The sequence below is a fragment of the Phyllopteryx taeniolatus genome, chromosome 19, assembly GCF_024500385.1.
Source record: "Phyllopteryx taeniolatus isolate TA_2022b chromosome 19, UOR_Ptae_1.2, whole genome shotgun sequence".
NCBI lineage: Eukaryota > Metazoa > Chordata > Actinopteri > Syngnathiformes > Syngnathidae > Phyllopteryx > Phyllopteryx taeniolatus.
Window position 1 is genome coordinate 14,722,043 of NC_084520.1, and position 21,323 is coordinate 14,743,365.

At 41.9% G+C, this 21,323-nt stretch overlaps 1 protein-coding gene across 4 annotated transcripts in view; it reads left to right on the top strand.

The window, feature by feature from the left end:
- Nucleotides 1-159: 159 nt before the first annotated feature.
- lrp2b (low density lipoprotein receptor-related protein 2b) overlaps nucleotides 160-21,323 on the top strand; it is a 38,053-nt gene continuing 16,889 nt past the window's right edge. For all 4 annotated transcript variants that reach the window (XM_061757021.1, XM_061757023.1, XM_061757022.1 and 1 more), the window contains exons 1-41: nucleotides 160-386; nucleotides 2,619-2,729; nucleotides 2,829-2,951; nucleotides 3,056-3,172; nucleotides 3,423-3,533; nucleotides 4,245-4,361; nucleotides 4,475-4,591; nucleotides 4,986-5,129; nucleotides 5,499-5,615; nucleotides 5,717-5,845; nucleotides 6,908-7,077; nucleotides 7,171-7,394; nucleotides 8,112-8,318; nucleotides 8,405-8,607; nucleotides 8,706-8,846; nucleotides 9,545-9,754; nucleotides 10,065-10,257; nucleotides 10,867-10,992; nucleotides 11,073-11,203; nucleotides 11,826-11,963; nucleotides 12,052-12,330; nucleotides 12,619-12,858; nucleotides 13,672-13,794; nucleotides 13,870-13,986; nucleotides 14,098-14,475; nucleotides 14,608-14,856; nucleotides 15,494-15,702; nucleotides 15,915-16,099; nucleotides 16,174-16,402; nucleotides 16,474-16,651; nucleotides 17,235-17,363; nucleotides 17,475-17,641; nucleotides 17,803-17,946; nucleotides 18,121-18,230; nucleotides 18,321-18,498; nucleotides 18,578-18,791; nucleotides 18,950-19,186; nucleotides 19,289-19,477; nucleotides 20,013-20,485; nucleotides 20,561-21,008; nucleotides 21,138-21,303. In XM_061757021.1, the coding sequence (XP_061613005.1) occupies nucleotides 320-386; nucleotides 2,619-2,729; nucleotides 2,829-2,951; nucleotides 3,056-3,172; nucleotides 3,423-3,533; nucleotides 4,245-4,361; nucleotides 4,475-4,591; nucleotides 4,986-5,129; nucleotides 5,499-5,615; nucleotides 5,717-5,845; nucleotides 6,908-7,077; nucleotides 7,171-7,394; nucleotides 8,112-8,318; nucleotides 8,405-8,607; nucleotides 8,706-8,846; nucleotides 9,545-9,754; nucleotides 10,065-10,257; nucleotides 10,867-10,992; nucleotides 11,073-11,203; nucleotides 11,826-11,963; nucleotides 12,052-12,330; nucleotides 12,619-12,858; nucleotides 13,672-13,794; nucleotides 13,870-13,986; nucleotides 14,098-14,475; nucleotides 14,608-14,856; nucleotides 15,494-15,702; nucleotides 15,915-16,099; nucleotides 16,174-16,402; nucleotides 16,474-16,651; nucleotides 17,235-17,363; nucleotides 17,475-17,641; nucleotides 17,803-17,946; nucleotides 18,121-18,230; nucleotides 18,321-18,498; nucleotides 18,578-18,791; nucleotides 18,950-19,186; nucleotides 19,289-19,477; nucleotides 20,013-20,485; nucleotides 20,561-21,008; nucleotides 21,138-21,303 (7,538 nt within the window). In that variant the 5' untranslated portion in view covers nucleotides 160-319. The remainder of the gene's footprint in view (nucleotides 387-2,618; nucleotides 2,730-2,828; nucleotides 2,952-3,055; nucleotides 3,173-3,422; nucleotides 3,534-4,244; nucleotides 4,362-4,474; nucleotides 4,592-4,985; nucleotides 5,130-5,498; nucleotides 5,616-5,716; nucleotides 5,846-6,907; nucleotides 7,078-7,170; nucleotides 7,395-8,111; nucleotides 8,319-8,404; nucleotides 8,608-8,705; nucleotides 8,847-9,544; nucleotides 9,755-10,064; nucleotides 10,258-10,866; nucleotides 10,993-11,072; nucleotides 11,204-11,825; nucleotides 11,964-12,051; nucleotides 12,331-12,618; nucleotides 12,859-13,671; nucleotides 13,795-13,869; nucleotides 13,987-14,097; nucleotides 14,476-14,607; nucleotides 14,857-15,493; nucleotides 15,703-15,914; nucleotides 16,100-16,173; nucleotides 16,403-16,473; nucleotides 16,652-17,234; nucleotides 17,364-17,474; nucleotides 17,642-17,802; nucleotides 17,947-18,120; nucleotides 18,231-18,320; nucleotides 18,499-18,577; nucleotides 18,792-18,949; nucleotides 19,187-19,288; nucleotides 19,478-20,012; nucleotides 20,486-20,560; nucleotides 21,009-21,137; nucleotides 21,304-21,323) is intronic.

The following is a 21,323-nucleotide window of genomic DNA, read 5'->3' on the forward strand; positions in this document are numbered from 1 at the left end:
TTTATAAGTACAGTAAACCCTTGTTAACATGCTGCTGCGGTTACACAAAAGTGCGTGGCTCGTTTTTCTTGCTGATGTAGACAACAGGTCAAAGTTAATCTTAGATCAAGTTTATGTCAAAGGGGTAAGCCATAAAAAAAATCTGTATTCCTCCGGGAGGTCATCTTGGTCTGCTGCTCGCTGCGCTTCACAGTACATCAGCATCCTCCAACGTCTTCGCTGCCACTTTTGGGATAAACACTTAGCATGATTTTATTCCATGTGTGACTTTCTGATAAGTGAAACTCATTGAGAGGGGGAAATTGAGGATTCATCAGTGATGGACCTTCAAGGTCTTCAGGTTCTGTCGCTTCTCCTGCTCTTTCAAGGAATTCACACAGCTCGAGGTAAGAGATGAACGCTTTTTATAAAAAAAAAAAAAAACATTGTCTTGTGTATTCAAATAATAACACAGGTACGTAACATTATCGTAAAGCCTCCAAAATACAATAAGTTCCTCAAATCTCTGGAAACAAGAAAATAAATGGCTTATTTAAAAAAAAACATAATTTTATCAACCAAACTGCTCTGAAAATGCAACGTTTTATGAAATAAATGTTTTAAAATGCTGTAATGCACATATCTTTTACTCTTCAAAAGTACTCTATGAAATTTCTTTTTTATCATATTAAATGAGATTTGAATAGTCATTCTAATGCAACTAAAAATATTTATTTACAACTAAAAAAGTTTTAAATACAAGTTTTGAAGCCTTATTTTAATAGGTATGTGATGTTAGATATTGTTGCGTTAATTCAAAGGTTGGTGTGTTTACTGTATACATATGTGGACGAGTAATTAACTTTAAAATAGAATAGAATCATTTTGTCTCAACTTTATTTATAGGAGCCTTAAAACTACCAGAGATGAAACAGAATGAGAATGCCAAATATTAAGAGTGGGTTTTAAGACAAGTGAACATGGGGAAGGAGCTGCTCAAAGAAGTAAAGCGTGGCGAGACAGTGTAACGATTGAAAACCACATAAAATAATATTGAAATAAACTTTAAAATGCACAGGATGCCAGTGGATGCAGGCCAGAACCAGGGTTATGTGCTCCCTCATACAAGCTCCAGTTAAGAGGCGAGCTACAGCATTTTGAGCCAACTGGAGAGGGCTGGCTGACTCCAAAATAAAGACTATGCCAGTAATCCAGCCGAGACGTTGCAAATACAGAAATGTAATTTCGATTTTGTTACGCGCAAGATTAGAACTTCATTCGATCGCTGTGTCGTAAAAAAGAAAAAGGATGACTGTCGTGTGCCCTTTGTTGACACGTATGTTTTTCCACATGAGTGCGGTTACAAGCGCATATGAATTACAGATCCAAAGTACACATATTAAATTTGAGATTTGCTGATTCAGTTTGACTATTAACTATAAAGATGGACTGATCATTCACGGTGAAAACTTAACTCCCCAAATCACATGTTTTGAGCGTGGAAACATCATAAACAGCCATCGTAAACACACCACCATAAACAAAACTGTGGTCAGAAATAACTGGTGGCAAATCCAAAGGGAATCATCTACCTTTAACTGGCTGCGTCCCTTTTTTTTTTTTTTTTTTTTATTTTTTTTTTTTTTTAAGTAAAGCAATGCTTTTTAAACTTTTGACACCAAGTACCACGTAAAAAACACTTAGCGCTCCAAATACCACAATAATGACCAACATTAAAATACATTAGCGTACTAAGCTTAAATGTCCAACAAAGCAACAAAAACAGGGCGGAGGTATTATTCCTAAAAAGAATATTTCATATCATTGTAAGCCAGTGAATCTTAGCATTTACAAAAAAAAACTACTTAAACAATGATTTGGTTGTAATGTATTTCACACATTTGTTTTAATTTAAAAAATTACCAAAATTAGTGGTTAAATCAAACCTTTTTAAAGATGAAATACAAATATATTGAACCTATACACTTTTAAGTGTTCTATAAATAAAGTTGAGTTGAGTTAAAAGTTAAATACAATTGAACTAAAGGCATTGTTTCGTTTGTGTTTCAACATGACTGCTGTTCTTAAATGTATGGGGGAAAAAAACTGCACTTAAATAATTGCATTCAATTCACTTGCACATAAAATTCAAATAAAAAATGCACCGGAACACATTTTTATAAACAGTTTTTAAACATTAAATGCTAATTGTATTAGACTTAAAAGTTAAATACAACTGAACTGTTTGTGTTGTAAATCAGTAAAACATGCACAATTTCAACATTAACACTTCAGTTATTATTACTTAAGTGTAATTAATTTATAAATTACTTCAATGATTCAATTAAAATCGATTGCACATAACATTCAAGTACAAGTTGCACCTAAATAAATGTATATTTTAAAAAAAAAAAAAACGTTCCTAAAGATGAATGCAAGTTAAATACAACGGAACTAGAACTGTACTTGAATTTGCATCTGCCTTCTCTTTCTTGGCTTCCGTTGATGAGATATTTTCATTCATTCTAATATGTTTGACCGTATTTCACCTTTTAAATGTATTTTATTTTATTCAGTGATTCTTTCGTGTACAACAAAATGTTGTTACAAAAGCACAGGTTTTGGGTGTTTTCCTGCAGGGAACTGTGGAAGCGAGGAGTTCCAGTGCACCAGTGGACATTGCATAAACATTGCCTGGAAGTGCGATGGTGTAAAAGACTGCACTGACGATTCAGATGAGCACAACTGCCGTGAGTATTCATGTCTCCATTTCATTGGTATAGGGTTAAGTTACAGGCAACAATCTCATTGCTTTTTTCCTTTGGTTTTTGTTTCGTTTACCCGGACAGCTCCTCCATCATGCAGCTCACAGCAGTTTAAATGTGTGACAAGCGGTGAATGCATCTCATTGGGGTTCGTCTGTGATGGGGAGAAAGACTGCAAGGATGGTTCGGATGAACAAAGAACATGTGGTATGGAGATGCAAATGCATGTATGACCCTCCTTTTTTTTTTGTTTTTTTTTTAAACTGTAATTCCAGTTTGATTCCTCTGTTTGGTATTTTGGAATCAAACAGGCGGTCGAACCTGCAGCCCAGATCAGTTCACCTGTCATGAGGGCCAGTGCATCCCCAGAAAATACAAATGTGACCACGTGAAGGACTGTGTGGACAGCTCTGATGAAAACAACTGCAGTAAGATATATAGTGAAAATATATTTGGTATATTTAATTATTATTATTTTTTTTTTGCAGGGCAGGGCATATCAATTAATATACATAATATAGTTTTTTAAATAAATTGTTAATTGATACGATTTAATTAAATATTATTAATATAATTAATTAATATTACATAATTTAATAAATAAATAATACTGTAAATATATTGTTTTATATTTATCTATATTTTTTGCTCTATTTTTAATTATATATTTTTTTGCAGACTACCCACAGTGCACCGAGAAGACATGTGCCAACGGGGCTTGTTACAACAACTCGCAGCATTGCAATGGATTGCAGGACTGCAGAGACGGCTCGGACGAATATAACTGCAGTAAGTAAAGCGCAGATCTCTGCCTAGGACGAATTAAAAAGTAGGCGATTCGATTTCCTAGCGGCTCGTACCAAAAAAGTGGGAGTTTGCTGTCCCGTTCTTGTCCTGTAGATGGTGGTAACGAGCTTTACTAAAGATTATCCGGCTTCCAAATAACTGACGGCGAAGAAGACGCATCGGCCCTTTTCCGAAGGTTTCGTGTTTTCATTAACACGATGGAAAAAAAGAGAAAGATTTAATGAAATCAATGATTTAATGGTTTATTTAATGGTACGTTCTACGCAAATCCAAGTGCTGAGTTTCGTGGAAATTGGTAATTAGATTTTGCCCGGGAAAATACCGGAAATTGTTGGCCAAACAAGCCCGGAAGTTAGTTCAGTCCGGTAGTTGACAGAAGAACAAAAACCATCAAAACAACCAAATATTTGGACACAGAGGTTGACAAGGTTACTGCAAGACACATTAGGGAATAATGTTTAAATGGTTCTGTACAAACTTTTTAAGAGAATACTGTTATAATATGATTGTGTTTGTAGCTTACAGTAGCGTGTGTAATTTGAAAAATGTTGCTCACCTTTAGGGCTAACTATTGGTAATGACTCTCAGTATGATGCAGTGCAGTTGTGGATTTCTGCCAACAACAACCAGATCATAAACAAACAACTTCTCTTTATTCATTATTCCTTCTGTGTCCGTATGACTGCCTTGCAGCCACCAACCATTGCCCCATCCACCAATATCAGTGTGCCAATGGCATCTGCATCCCACAATTCTTCTTGTGCGACACGTGGAATGACTGCGGGGACAACAGTGACGAGCAAGGCTGCGGTAAGGCTGAGCCAGAGCAAGATTTAAGTGGACAAGCTTTACATGTTCATGTGGCTCAAGCGCCGTGGACTTCAAACTGCATTCATGTGACTTCTGCATGTTTCCTTTTGCAGTGTATCAGAGCTGTAGCGGCAACGAGTTCACGTGTACGAATGGCCGTTGTATTCCCCAGCGCTGGGTGTGTGACAAGTTCAATGACTGCGGGGACTATAGTGACGAAAAAGGATGTGGTAAGGACACTCTTGGCTCCACTGCTTCCAACACGTTTATGTTGATGTTGGATTCTTTTTCAGCGTCTCTGTGCTGACATGCCAATCTAATCTACACAGGGCATTCAGAATCTGTAGAGGTGGCTGGTGTAACTTAAACTATATTAGCAACAGGACTGTTTCTTTAACCAATCAAATTTCAAATTCATCCTAAAAGATGCCATCGGCAAAGTAGTGTGTGGTCAGTGTGAGGCATCTGCTTAAAAAACACAAAGTGTTTTATCTATCATGATTGTGTCAACAGCTCCCCCCCATTCGTCCCTTCTCGTGCAATGGACTATTCCCTTTTCTTACGTATGTGGCGCAGTTATGTGCTGTAGTGCTGATGGTTGACAGTGAATGATGTTGCTTGCAGACAGTAACTCCCGGGATTGTTACCCTGGCGAGTGGGGCTGTCCGGGCTCGACAGCTTGCATCCCGGTGGGGAAAGTTTGCGATGAGAAGCCGGACTGTCCCGGCGGAACGGATGAGACCAACTCCACCACTGGCAAGACCTGCAGTAAGTCAGATTTTAAGTTTCATACACTGACTGGACGAATGATTGAGAGTCAACACTAGAATATTTCATACTTTCATAGGGTTCTAAGGGTCCAAGGGTTATCTACTTTGGAACATCGTGCCCCCATAAGCCTTTCTAGGACGGTAGCTGCTGAGGTTTTGCTATGATAACGGCTCTCAACTTTATCGCTGCCCATACTAACGCTTGGTTTAACATTAACCTTTCTCTCGGAAGGAACTTGATAATTGCCTTCAAATGCAGCACATGATCGTCATAATTTAGCTTACAAAGAATTATAGTGACACCTCTGCAGATGATTAGAACCACTTTTGTGTCAGTAAACTGGACTTTTATTGACATCGCCCGCAGGTCTGGAGCGCTGCTCAACCTTGAGCTGCGAGTATCTGTGCCACGTGTCGCCAGGAGGGGGCGCTTGCCACTGCCCTGATGGTTTTATTGTAGGCAATGACAGTCGCTCCTGTGTAGGTGAGATGATGTATAATTGTTGCATTGCTGTTGTTGCTTGGCCACGCCACACACATACACAAATGGATTAATGACATTTGATTGGACTTCTTTGCATGCAGACTACAATGACTGTCAAATCTGGGGGATATGTGACCAGCTATGCGAAGACCGGCCTGGGACACACCGTTGCAGCTGTGCCAGTGGATACTTCCTGGAGCAGGGTCACATCTGCAAGGCCAATGTGTCAGGTACACCGAAGCCCCGTGCGGCACACGTTCCAGATTGACCCGCAAGAGGTGGAAATCTGCGATATACTTTAGACACTTTTTCTTTGATAGGTTTATCCCTCCCACATGCTTTAAACACAAATAAACTTATTAATTCAGACTTTATTAGGCATTGTGAACACATTTGAAGACAGAAAAAAGTTGCAACAATTAAACGTATAAAAATAGCACTCAAAGCAGTGATTCTTAGTGTCACAAATGGGGACACGGGCTCCTCCTAGTGGCACACGTAAGAATCACTGAATGAATACAAATCAAATTTATACTTAAAATGTGAAATACAATGAAACATAGTAGAATTACGCTTGTAGCTGTGCATACGGGCTGTCTAAACTTTTTTTTTTTTTTTTTTTTTTTTTAATCCAACAATATTTTTTATTTTCATGCAGGGTATTTTTTTTTTTCTTTTCAAAATACAATAATTATTTTATACGGTACATACAATTAATCTATTTAGCATTTAAATATAATGTATTTGCATTTAATTTTTAATAATGGTTTATTTTTAAACATTCATACGTTAAGTACATCTTTTATTCATTTGATTGATGGCATTTTTCATTTGAATTGGAAAAGATGATGTTTAAGTTTTTTTGTGTGTGATCACAGAACAAGTTAAACTCGTAAGTCAAGGCACCACTCAATTTTTATTTATTTGTTTCGGGACAGATACTTATAAATGGACAACTGAAAACAGGCAAGTATCATAGTGTTTATAGTGAATGTTAAGAGCTTTTCTAAGGTTAAATAGTTAAAATAGTTGATTAAAAAGAAAAAGTGGATAGGTAAAACGTAAAAAGCTTTTAAAAGCCATAACAGACAATCGATATAAACCACAGATTTCTGGATGTAGCGAGGGATTTCCACTAAAGACAAGTTTTACTGTTCCACAAAGAAATCTGTGCTAAATCGATCGGTGAACTTCGATATTGCAGCGTAACGTTGTACTGAGGTCTCTTGGGTATTTCAGGCACAAAATCACCACGTCGCTGTCGTCACAGAGGTGTCAAATTTTGTTTCCAGACGGAATACCGGACCTCATTTTCACAAACGGAGGAGCGGTGATGATGGCCGACGTCCACGGCCGCTACGTTCGAACTTTGGTGCCCGCTCAGGGCAAAGGTTCGGCCGTCGGCGTGGCGTACCACAGGCACAGCGAGACCGTCTTCTGGAGTGACACATACAACAAAAAGGTCAGCCCCTGCTGGTGACTTAAATCAAGCTTTTAAACAGAAGAATCATTTTCCCCTTATTTAAAAAAAAAACAAACATTTTTTTTTCTTCAGGTTTATTCTGCCAACTATAACGGCGGAAACATTAAGGAGGTTCTGACTACCGCAGTTCACAACGTGCAGAACCTCGCCGTGGACTGGATCAACTTCAAGCTGTACGTCTTAGAGGACGCAGTGGAGCGCATCGACATGTGCGAGTTTGATGGAGGGAATCGGGTCACGCTGGTTGCTGAGAACCTGCAGAGTCCTCATGGCCTCGTCCTGGACCCCACAGTGGGGTGCGTTGAAATGATCTGAGGACGTTATATTGCGGTTGAAATAATTTGATAATTATTTTATAATAATAATAATTTATACAAATTCATTTGTACCTGCTTTAAGCCAAATGATTTTTGAATTTACTATCAATTTACTTGTAATTTTCTCATTTAATTTAGTTTTACGTCCACAATTTTGTAATTTGTTTGTAATAAAATGTATCAATTTAAGTAACATTTTTGGTTAAAAAAAAAAAAAAAAAGAGAAAGAAATCTGATATAATTATAATTTGTGTTTAATTTTCTGATGCAATTACATTTTCTTATGTAATGGTAAAATTTAAATTTAATGTTAAAACTTTGATTGTTCTAATTGAATTAGTGTTAGTGTATTTTTAGTGTATTAATTAATTAAAAAATTTTACATTTTTTATCTTAATTTTATTAAAATGTCCTCGTGTAATTATATAATGTGTTAATGTACGTAATATGTCTAATGTACATGTAATCAAATTTTTTTAATGGAATTATAATTTTGGTATGTTAATGATTTTCCAAATTAAATGAAATGTTTTTTCTGCAAATTTCCTGTGTCATTTTATTTGAAAAAACCAAAGTATTTGGAGATGGATGCATTTCATTGGACATCCACATGAATGAGTTACACTTAAGTGCCAAAAACCTAGAAACACATCTTGCCGTGATTCATTTGTATTTATTTGACGTCTGTGTTTGCAGTTACATGTTTTTCACCGACATGGGCGATGGCAATAAGCAGATGAAGCTCGAGCGAGCCTTCATGGACGGCAGTAACCGTGTGGAGCTGGTGAAGACCAGGCTGGGCACGCCAATGGGAATTAGCCTAGATATGGTCTCAAAGAGGCTCTACTGGTCCGACAGCCACTTTGACACTATAGAAACGGTCACCTATCATGGTTTGGACAGGTAAACGCCACACTGGGATTGTGGATTCTTGTGGGAAATGTTGTCATTCGTTGCGCTTCATGGCCATTTTGTGGTTCTCCGTACAGGAAAATAGTGCTCAATGGTGGAACCCAGGCTCCACATCCTTTTGGGATGGCTGTCTTTGAGAACCACGTCTTCTTCACGGATTGGACCAAGATGGGGGTGGTGAGAGCCAACCGCTTCAACGGCAGCAGCCCGGCGCTCCTCTATCGTACCGCCAAGCGACCTGGCCATGTTGTTGTCTCACACTCAGTGCTGCAGCCCATTGGTAAACATTTCAGCTGCCCCACCTCAACGCCCGCCCCACTCGAGTTGCAACATCACCCCACCTTGACTACATGAGCCTGATTTCATCTCCTCCCACAGTGATGAACCCCTGCGGCCGTCACAACGGCGGCTGTCAGCACATTTGCGTCCTGAGCCACCGCACGGACAACGACGGTCTGGGATACCGCTGTAAGTGTCGCCTTGGTTACGACCTGCAGGCGGACCTTCGGACCTGCTTCAGTGAGTTTACGATAGGGCAAAATCATCTGATATTGCTTAGTATAAAGGTTCCGGTTGTGCGGTAAAGGATAGTCCACCAATGCCTGTAATGTCGTCCATTTTCACTGAACCTGTACACGTCCTTTTAATTATTTACTGACAAGGACCCAAATTCGGTATACCGGACCACAGGAATAGTTGGAATTGACTTTTAATAACAACCGCGACAAGTCCAGCCACAAATGCAGTTAACTTCAAAGTCCAGATAAAGAATCTTTGAAGATTGGGAAGGGATCTGCAAAGATTACTTGAAATTTATTCCTACCTACACTCCTGCAATTTACATTATAGCAGTTTATACATTCTTCCTTTTCCAAATATGTACATTTAAACCAAGGGACCCTTATTTTTCATTTCCATCAAGGAGGAGGGAGGTGACAAGATTACAGCGAGCTCAAATAAAGTCTGACCGGATTGGGGTTATACATTGGATACATTTTTCTCAAATTTGGTCTTTTTGGATTCTTAATAAGTTGGTACATTTTTCCATTTTGGGTATTTCTAAGATGATTCTGTGCCAATCGTCCATTGTAGGCGGTGACGCATTAAAGCCATTTTAATTAGTAAGCAGAGTATTTTTGATTGCCAAAAATGTATGCATTACTCCATTATGATTAATACGTTCAGTCAAGGCTAAAAACTGTTTACTTGTTGAACAGAGGTTAAGAACTATTTGCTGTTGGCAACCTCCATGGCCGTGCGAGGGATCCCCCTCCAAATATCCCTCCAGGAGGACATCACGCTTCCCCTCACAGGGCTCGCCTCGTCATTTTACGGCTCCGCCGTGGAGTTTGACGGCAACGAGGAGACTCTTTTCTACGACGACAGGTCCCGGGGAATTATTTATAAGTCCAACCTCAATGGAACCGGTAAGTATGCGTGAGAAAAAATGGCTGGATGTACTGTTGTACACCCACTATATATTCATTAGTTACACAGAGTAATGAAATCAAATTCAAGAACAAGAATGTACCTTGTATTATGTAACTGTATTTTACTAATGGCAGATCTCTGTGATACGTTCTATATACGTGAGTTTTGCATGTGTTCCTAATGAAGTGGCTGCTTGTATGTATTATGGGAATTTTAATGATAAATTCTCCTGCCTTTTGATTGGAGTTATATTCCAAATTCTATTCACAGCTTTTTGACATTGACATTCTGTTCTTCCTCTCTCAGTTCAACAGATTTTGACGGGCTACAGGGCTTCGTCCGTCGACGCCATGGCCTATGACTGGACCTCCAATGTTTTGTTCTGGACCTCAAGCTCCTACAGGTCAGTGGTGGCCTTCAGAGTCACAGACAAGTCCCGGCGAGACATCGTCACCGGATTGAGGAGCCCAAAGGGAATTGCAGTGCATCCCGGTGCTGGGTGAGTCGTCATTCGGATACAACAGTTGAAATGTTTATGGAAATATAGTCTGTGCCGTCTTGAGTTTGAAATTGATTTTCAAACATTTTTTCCACATCAAAATATTCAGTGTACACAAAAAAAAAAAAAAAAAAAAAATCAACACTGTATCTAAATTCCAATTCAAACTCAGTTTGCACAAAAATACAATTAGAGGTCAACATCTAGGTAAAAAGCCGGACAGAATGAAATCTATCTTTCGCAATTCATCCAACGACCAGCCAATCACATTGCTCTCTAGTGGTCATGTGACACTGATAGGGAGCCAGCCGGTTACACAGTTACTGTATAAGAGGGTGTGTACACTTGTGCAACCACATTATCTAAGTTGTTTATTTTTATTTCCCCTCTTGAAAATATTGTTTTAAAAAAATTCTATAAATTGTACAGGTTATACTTGGTAACATTCATGGTGGAAAACATTTTGAAATGTTTTATCTTGGTCAAATGTTTTTCCTCATATCACAAAAACATGCCATTTAAACAGAGGTCTGCAGACGTTTTATATCCACTGTACTTCTGCAAAAGCCACACACGAACAAAAATGTGCTCTTGTGTCTATGCGTCTAGCTACTTGTTTTGGTCTGACTGGTATCGTCCAGCGGTCATCATGAGGGGCTTCCCCGATGGCAGCAATGCGGTACCGTTGGTCAATACAACACTTGGATGGCCATATGGACTTGCCCTTGACTATGTGTAAGCATGTACATGATGCCTAGGCGTACAATGCAAGCTTAGTGTGTTTATAATACTTTGTGTGTGTGTGTCTTTAACAGACAAAACCGCTTGTACTGGGTAGACTCCCTCTTGCACCAGATTGGACACATTGACATTCAAGGAAACAACAGGCAGACCTTCACCAATATTGGACAGATCACAAGTCCTTACTCTTTGACTGTTTATTCAGGTCTGTTTGTTTATTTGTGTCTCAATGTTGAACAAAAATTAGGTTTACCCGGACAACCAAATGAGAGCTGTAGAAAAACAAAATCCTCCCCTAATAATAATAACTTACAATATTTTGCCACTGCTAAATATTAGGTTACCAAAATATTATAAACAGCTGTCAGTATGATTCAGTGCATTTCTAACAGAATGCGAAACCTATCTGAGTCCGATACAGTGTACAGGATTGCCAAGAATCCATCGACCTGTGAATGTAATAATGTATTGAACCTAAAAGTTCAATACAACTGAACTGGACTTGGGTAGTGATTCTTTGTGTCCCTTTAGTGGTACCTGTACCACACTTTAAAAGTCAATGGTCTAAATTAAAAGTAATAAAATACAAATCTAACAAGTCAGATAAAAGATTAAAATAAATACATAAACCTTGTAAAACGAACTTGTATTACCTCTCCATCAAAGTGAATTGACTTTTGAAAGGATTTATAAATGATGTCATGTATAGGACCTAATTTAATGCAGATGTAGATTAGGCTTTAATTCTTAAACACACTTATCAATGAATGTTTACTTCTTCAGAGAATAAAGTAATACACAGTAAACCATTTATTTATACCCTGCAGAGTACTTGTATGTCAGCGACATCAGGACTAGAGCGATATTTGAGATGAGAAAAAGTGATGGAGGAGGAAACATTATGATTAGACAAGGAATCAACGGCATTTTGAACATCAAGGCATACACAGCCGACCTCCATAGTAGTAAGTTTACCCCGTCGTGTGAAAACGTCCGAGAAAGACGACGAGGTCAAAACACGACCTGACTTCTGCTTCACTTTTCTCCTTGCAGGTATCACTTCTCGTTGCAACGCGGTGGAAAACGGGCGCTGCAGTCACTTCTGCTTCCCGACTCCGTCCTACAGCCGCGTGTGCGGATGTCCGTACGGCATGAAGCTGGAGGTCAACCAGCAGGACTGCGTCAAGGACGACAGCGTCCCGCCGCCGGACAACAACTGCGGGGACTACGCTTTCGAGTGCGACAAAGGCCGATGTCGGCCCGACTCCTCCCGCTGCGATGGCTACTTTGACTGTGTGGATAAGTCCGATGAGGCCAACTGTACCATTATAGGTGACTGAACACGAGCCATGAAAGACTTGTGCCAATGTGCAAAGCAAGCAAGAAAATCCACTACTCACAAAAAGTTAGTAATATTGGGCTTTCGTGTAAAATGTGATGAAACTAAAATACACTAAATTTCACCCAAAAGTCCAATATCCTTAGTATAGGATAGAGTATTGTAAGTGAAATGGAATGTTGAAGTTACCGATGATGTGTTCCAAAGTTCACAGATGAGTAGAGAAATGGAAGTGAGCCATCACATGCGCATTACATACGTCTTTGCTTCCCATCATCCAGGAGCGACATGCTCGCCAAATGCGTTCACCTGCAACAACAAGCACTGTATCCTGAACGGGTGGCGCTGTGACGGCACGGATGACTGCGGCGACGGCTCGGATGAAGTCAGCTGTCCCACAAAAGTGCCCACCACATGTTCTGCCTCCTCATTCACCTGCGATAACAATAGATGCATCTCCGAAGCGTGGGTGTGCGACGGCGACAACGACTGTGGAGACGGTTCAGATGAACACAACTGCAGTAAGTGTAATTGTTCCCTTTTAGGAAAGTTTAGTCAGTAATGGAAGGGACATTGTGGTGTGTTTATACTTGCTAGCTCAGGTCAAAAGGTGCAGGAGTGGGATTGATGAAACTGTAATTTACCAACTTTCTCACCCGGTGGCATTTACACTATTAGTCCTTTCATCAACACAATATATTCACACCACTTACTGCCATGCATTTCTTGTTTAATACTTTGATGTCACAGTCTGTGTACCAAGATTTGATTGTTCTAATTGAATCTAATGCTTTAAGAGTCATGGCGGCACGGTGGAGGCGACTGGTTAGCACATCCGCCACACAGTTCTGAGGATCCGGGTTCAAATCCGGCCTCGCCTGTGTGGAGTTTGCATATTCTCCCCGTGCCTGTGTGGGTTTTCTTTGGGTACTGCGGTTTCCTCCCACATACCAAAAACATGCATGGTAGGTTGATTGAAGACTCTAAATTGCCCTTAGGTGTGAATGGTTGTTTGTTTATAGGTGCCCTGCGATTGGCTGGCGACCAGTTCAGGGTGTACCCCGCCTCTTGTCCAAAAATAGCTGGAATAGGCCCCAGCCCGCCCGCGACCCTAGTGAAGATAAGCGGTGTAGAAATTGGATGGATGGATGCTTTAAGAGTCAAGCACTGACAATTTCAGAAAACACGATTGTGTTAGCTATAGTCACAGTATTTAGAATCTTAGACGTAAATTTGAGTAAATTGCTGAATTACATTACACACATATCTCATAAGACCTTAGCACTTACCAAACATCCAATGAGGTTGCTAATCCCACTTGTACTGTTTCTTAGATTCCACCATTACAACCTGCGCTCCTGCCTACTTCCTGTGTCCCGACCACCGCTGCATATTCAACAGTCTCGTGTGCGACGGAGACCAGGACTGCTTGGATGGGTCGGATGAGGAAAATTGCGGTAGAAATACCGTCATTCCCTGTTGGAATCATTTTAGTTGTGTGGTGACTAACACATCTTTTTCTCCCAACAAAGAGTTTTCCTGCACCTCCGATGAGTTTACCTGCGCCAGTGGCGACCAGTGCATTCGTAACAGTTACCACTGTGATGGAGTGTTTGACTGCAGGGATCATTCTGATGAGCGAAACTGTCGTAAGTTTTGCCACAGTTGAACTTGTCGTCATTTGTTAGGAAGTCACTGACCTAGGAAGGTTTGTGAAAGCAATGAATCAGATTGTCTTATAGTGTCTGTGCCCCCCACAGCCACTCGAGGCCCAGGCTTGTGCCACGACGATGAGTTCCAGTGTCAAACCGACGGATTCTGCGTACCGGACGAGTGGGAGTGTGACGGCCATCCCGACTGCGAGGACGGTTCCGACGAGCACAACTCTTGCCTGCCCGTCACCTGCTTATCCAGCGACTTCCAGTGCCTCAACAAGATATGCATCCCAAATGACTGGTTGTGCGACGGCGAAAATGACTGCCGGGACAATAGTGACGAGCAGAACTGTCCCACGCCGCCATTCAGTTGTCCCACTGGCCAGTGGATGTGTCCCACTGACCAGGTGTGCATTCAGCAAGACAAAGTGTGCGACGGCCAGAAGGACTGCCCCAATGGAGCTGACGAGTCGCCTATCTGCAGTGAGTTTCGCTCACAGTTCATTCTTCAGATTTTAATTAAGCAGAATCCATCTATCCATCCACATAACACAGAACATACAGATTTGGAAATGTTTGCAATAACAACAATGGCTGTTGTATAATTTCCCAAAGATGAAGAGGATTGCATCCTGAACAACGGCGGCTGCAGCGACATCTGCATTCAAGGACCGTTTGGGGCCGAGTGCAAGTGTCGGCCGGGTTTCCAGTTGCTCAACGACTCCAAGACGTGCGATGACATCAACGAATGTCTCATCCCGGGCTTCTGCAGCCAGGAGTGCTACAACGAGAAAGGAAGCTTCCGCTGTTACTGCTCTGCCGGTTACCTGCTGGAGCCAGATGGGCGCACCTGCAAAGCTATAAGTGAGCTTAGTCAAATTATAATGGGAGGGTGTCACATATGTGCAAGTCTTAAGTCTTATCCTTTAAGTTACATCAAGCAAGCCCCACTCCATGTCAGCATGAGCGTAAGCTAGCAACCAATATTGGCACAATACAATGGATACAATGGTCTGCGATATTCGGCTGTGACGTCAGACAGTTCATTAGAAAATATTTGCATTTCATTTTTTGTCTTTAAGGAAAGTGTGGTGACCTCCGTCAGCACCCTCTATTGACCAGCCGCCACCGGTCACAAGATATATTCACACATTAGTTACTTTGCACTCAAGTGTCTTTATTTGCGTTAGTTAGCTGGACTAACACATTCACAATCACATACTTTTTTAATGGTTCTAAAACCTGCCTTCGCATTGTCTATTACTTTGTCTTCTCAATTAATGCATAAATGACATGATGCTTAATTCATGTTTGACCAGCTATCAGTTATGACCAGCTATCAGTTAGCTAAACTGTGATGTTAGCATTGCTCACCAACTGTGTCCTTCAGATTTTTATTGTGACCTAAGTCCTAAAATGTATAACTTAAGTCTAACTCAAGAACCCCACCTCTGACTAAAACAACATCTAAGAAGTTGATTACGTCTTCTTTCCATTTTAGACCCTCAAGCAGCTGTGCTTTTGCTGGCCAAGCGTAACCAGATCATCGCCAACAGGATCAATGCGAAGCCACCCACCATAGGTCCAGTGGTGAGCGGTTCAAGCATCGTGACTGTAGACTTTGACCGCATGACTTCCAGGGTGTACTGGGCGGACACCTCCCAGAAGAAGATATGGAGTGCCTACCAGAATGGAACTGAAAGACAGGAAGTACGTTTTCCTTCTGTTATGGTGTATTCACTCAGCAGTGACTCTGCAATTTCAATTCTGCCTTTACAGAGAAAACCGAAAGGCATGTTTTTAGACGACCATTGGGCATCCTTCAATTGTTAATGCAACTGTAGATTTACAATAAATGTTTTTTATTCAATCCGCTAGTCATGTTATGGACAGTGTTCATTGGGCGGCCTTTGTTGCTCCAGATTTTTTCAAGTGGCTTGATGGTGCCAGAGAGCATTGCGGTGGACTGGATAGGCAGAAACCTTTATTGGACCGACTCCGTCATGGAGAACATTGAGGTGTCCACTCTGGACGGTCGCTTCCGAAAAGTGCTACTCAGCAAAAACGTTACGAGCCCCCGTGGCCTGGTTTTAGACCCTCGCAACCAGTAAGCAAGCACTGAGTTGGCTCATTTAGTTGATTGAGTAATTGATTAAACTTTTTTCTGGTCACCCCTCACAGTACCAACATGATGTTCTGGTCGGATTGGGGTCAGAATCCGAGGGTCGAGCGAGCCTTCATGGATGGAACCATGAGAGAAGTCATTGTCAGTACAAAGATATACTGGCCCAATGGCTTGGCGCTGGACTACACCACACGCAGGGTCTACTTTGCAGACGCTTACCTCAAATATATCGACTACTGTGACTATGATGGGAAAAACCGCCATCAAGTAATGGCGAGCGACATGGTATGTTAAATTTTAATCAAATCATAACCAGGACAGAATCGGGATCCCAGTAAACCTTTCTTGGCCTGCAGGTTCTCCAGCACCCGCACGGCATGACCGTCTTCGAGGACAACATCTACTGGTCGGAGCGCTACACCAGTAAAGTGATGAGGACGAACAAGTTCCACGGTGGCAACGTCACCACGGTGATGATCAGTGTGTACCAGCCCATGGGCATTGTTATGGACCATCCCATTAAACAGCCCTCAGGTGACCACTTATAACCTCACAGAAAAGGTTATTTATGAGAATGAGTGCAAACCAATCAAACATAATGTCCGGGATAAGTTGTCTGGAGAAAAACAGGTTACAGTAATCCCTACCTATATTCGTAGTTTACTATTCATGCATTGACCCATTTTGTTTTTTTGGTGCTCTTTCTATAACGCTCTAGGATAGCTCAAGGTGAGGCCAAAGCCCTTTATAAGTATGAATTAGTCTCAAGGAAGTATGGTGAAGTGATGCATCTCGGCGGAGAGACAAGCTGTATATGTCGGGGACGAACTAAGTTTAGCCTGGGTGGTTAGTGGAAGTTAGGAGAGCCGTCGCCACACGTGCATGTACACGCACACATCAGGTGCATTTGTTTATACTAAAATCACCTCTAAACCATTTATTTTTAAGGCTAATGTTGTAAAATGAGTGTTTTCAACTCATCATCAACCTCATCCAACCCCTGACTGGTTATTTAATTGATTGTCTAAGTACTTTCAGCCATATTAGTATTGTATCCAACTGTGTGTCAAGTGTCCTACAGAGTTTGTTGAAGGTCAAACGGTGGTTGTGTACGCAGGGCTTAATCCATGCAAAGAACATCTGTGCAGTCAACTGTGCCTGCTGTCGGGCTTCAGGCCAAGATATTACACCTGCCACTGCCAGTCTGGATGGAAATTGGATGATGATAAACGCACCTGCACCAAAGGTAAAGTTTTATTTTTTATTTGTATTTATTTATTTGTCAAGCTATTTACAGTACAGTATATGTCGGCTCCACTTTGTATGAAAATAATCTCCATTTTTACTCCTATTTTAGATGAAACACCCTTCTTGATGGTGGGAAGAGATTCAGTGCTTTTCGGGATCCCTCTTGACCCAGCCGACCCCTCCAACAACGCGATGGCACCCGTGTCAGGCATCCGTCAGGGGCAGGACATTGACTTCGATGTCCGGGATCAGTTTGTCTACTGGGTTGAGTCCTCAGTGAGTGGACATGCTAAATTAAATCCGAAAGACATTCGACATTTCATCAGCTAGCACGGGCTTGTTGATAGACATTTTTGCACAATAACTTCAAAATGACATTTCACTGTGCCAGCCCTGCTAGTTGTTTGTGAGGTTGCATTTACCTTTGCTTTTGCCAGGGTTCTATATGGCGAGTGCACACCAATGGCACCAACAGGTCTCCGTTTGCTCCAGCTGCTCTCATGGGCGCGCCGTCTGGTCTGGCTTTTGATTGGATAAGCCGAATAATGTATTATAATAACCCCACTGCTAAATCCATAGAGGTATGAAGGGTCAAAACATATCTTACTAAACTTATTGGGAGAGCATACAATAATGTGAATTTTAAAACCAGTCCTGTACCGCTGGGTCTGATTTTTATTCCCAATGTTGACTTTTTGTTGTTGTTGTTGAATTTACGTGTTCATGTAAATATGAAAACAAAACCCTTCGTTCAGGTTATCCGTGTTGATGGAATTCAGCACTATCGGAAAACCCTCATCACCTCTACTGGGAAACCAGAAAGCGTAGGAAATCCTGTCGGAATAGCCGTAGATCCAGCCAGAGGGTAAATCGTCTGCTGTATTTCCTAATTGAATGTAACGATGTGGATGAAACAATAAGACAAAAAAATTTGTTTTTTTTCCCACCTCCACAGGAAATTATTCTGGACGGACAAAGGATCAAATAACGGGGTTCCTCCCAAAGTTAGCAGCGCTGACATGGATGGGAGCAACCTCACAAACCTCTACACAGGCAACCTGGCAAATGTAGGCTACATCGCTGCTGATATTTCCACCAGGAAACTTTACTGGGGGGTGTCAGGCTCAGGAGTGGTATGTCCATAATGCACGTTTAATATACAAACTTAATCGATTGTGTGTGGCTGTCTTAACGTCCTTATTATTTTTTTAGATCGAGACCGGCACCATGGACGGGGCGAGTCGGGTGACAGTGGTCAGTGGCCTGTCTCACCCGTGGGGGTTGACTATCTACCAGAGCCATCTCTATTACACCGACTTAGACTATCAGGTCATTGAGAGGGTAGACAAAGAGACGGGCGCCAATATGGTGGTGATGAGGAGTGGCCTGTCCCAACTGCGGGCCATCAAAGTGCACGCTAGAGACAGTATGTGGATTCATATTTAATCACTGTTTACATTGTGCAGAAGGTAATTTCAACTTTAACACACAGTGATGCAAACCTTGTTAGAGGGGGGGAAACAAGGCTGTGATCTACCTAATATCCACCCCCTCACAGCTCCCTGTTGTTTGTGTGTACTTTAGACTCAGTCGGGACCGCGAACGCTTGCAGCTCCAACAACGGTGGCTGTCCTCACCTCTGTCTGCCCAAACCCAGCAACCAAAGGACCTGTGCCTGCACCACAGGCTTTCACCCGTCTCCGGACGGCTCTCGTTGCGAAGAGTTTGACTCTTTTGCCGTCGTCTCCATGCCCAAGTACATCCGCGGCTTCCACATCAACAGCTCGGATCATTCTGAGGCGATGGTGCCCATCGGTGGATGTAGGTTGGCTTCTTACTGTTGCACTTTGTGCTGCTTGAGACAGATTTCTATGCCATGTTTGTGAATTGTTGAGTATATCAAGTCAACTTTTGTTCTTGCAGCTTCCAAAATTAAGGAGAGCTTAGGCCTCCACATAGAATCTGGCTACATCTACTGGATTGACAACAGCACCTCCACCTCCTTTAAGGGCATCTACAGGAGCAAAACAGATGGATCATACTATCAAAGGGTGGTCTCCGGTGGTATTGGAAGAGGAGGCCTCCAGGGTCTTGCAGTGGACTGGGTTTCCAGTATGAAACAAACTTTATTCCGTTATTTTTCTCTTCTCTTCTTTCTTCTATTCACAGTTTTTTTGCTCTTTCTGTAACTCCCTGAGATGCAACAAGATGATGCCAAAGCTTTGGCTAAATAGGAAACTAGTAATTGATGTCAAGGAAGTATGTTTAAGTGATACATCTCGATAGCAGAGCTTTGTCTGTCTGGGAGGAGCTACCTTTAGCCTGTGTTGTTAGTGGAAATTGTGGAGAGTCTTCGCAGCATGTGCATGTACATGCGCATTTCTGGTGCATTTATTTTATTTTCATTTCTAAGCCATTTATTTTTAAGGGTGATATTTTAAAATGTTTGAAATTTTATTAACATGTTTTGGGATCATAGTTTGTGGTATATTTACAGTTTAAATTATGAATACAGGTGATTTAAAACAATTTAGGGGGGCATCAATTATTTGTGGTAGGGCTCCGTCTCAATATAGCGGGGGTTTACTGTCGTCATATCGTCAGTCCCATTTTGTGTTTCTAACCCCAGCTTTCTTAATGTCCTCAGACAACTTGTACTTTACCAACGCCTTTGAGAGTGAGACCTTCCTGGAAGTGCAGGCCATCAACACCTCATACCGACTGATTCTCCTCAAGTCTTCCCAGGACAGGCCCTGCGACCTGGCCGTCAACCCCAAGCAGCGCTACCTTTTCTGGACTGATGGTGGCCAGACGCCCAAAATAGAGCGCGCGCTGCTGGACGGCACAAACCGCACCGTGCTGGCATCTGAGAGTCTGTTGTCTCCTCGCGGCCTCACTGTTGATTACACCAACGACTTCCTCTATTGGACGGACGATGTTCTGGACATGATCTCGCGGATGGCTGCAGACGGTTCACAGAGGCAGATAATCCGGTACGGGAGTCGCTATCCGTCTCCCACTGGGGTCGCTATACTAGGAAACGTCATGCTGTGGGTGGATAAAAGACTTGGGAAGCTTTTACAGGCCAGTAAAGAGCCAGGCAACCTTAACCAGACAGAGGTGAGCAATAAACACAAAATGTGGAGTTAAAAAAAATCGTACTCAGGAGTTGAACTAACACGTCTGATTTATCAGGTAATCCGAGACAATCTTGATGGTGCGTCGGATGTCGCCATCTTTGATCCTCATGTCCAACCTTTAGCGGCCCACCAGGTGGGCTTCAATCCATGCCACGAGGACAATGGGCGCTGCCAGCAACTCTGCTTCGCTATACCAGACCAGGACCATCCAAAATGTGCCTGTGCCCATGGGTCACTCCTCAACAATGGAGTAACCTGTGGTTACAAACAAGATGATTTTCTAGTTTTCACCACAGACTACACACTGAACAGTATGAGGCTCGACCCCCAGGATCACAGCAGTCCTTTCCCGACATTTAACCTGGGCTACAACTTGATGGGGTTGGATTTTGACTCCAAGGAGAGGCGTGTTTTCTTCACCCAGTACATGGGGATAGGCAGGAGCAGGATTGGCTACATCACCACCACTTCCGCCAGTAGCCCACCCACCATCATTGCTTCAAGTGAGTATAACACTGAATGTACGGGCTGAAATATGTGCCACCAGAAACTGAATTTAAATCATTAGAATTTTTCACAGATGTTAAGGAATCTTCACATTGTATTGTTCTTTCTACTCAATTTCCTGTCAGATTTGGATGACCCTGAAGGCTTGGCGTATGACTGGGTTAACAAACGTCTCTACTTCACCGACTACTATGACAAGAATGTGCAGTCAATCGGCTTGGACGGGATGAACCGCACAATCATCGCCCACGCAAACCGTCCCAGAGGCATCATAGTCGACCCTTGCTACGGGTAAAATCAACAGATTTTCA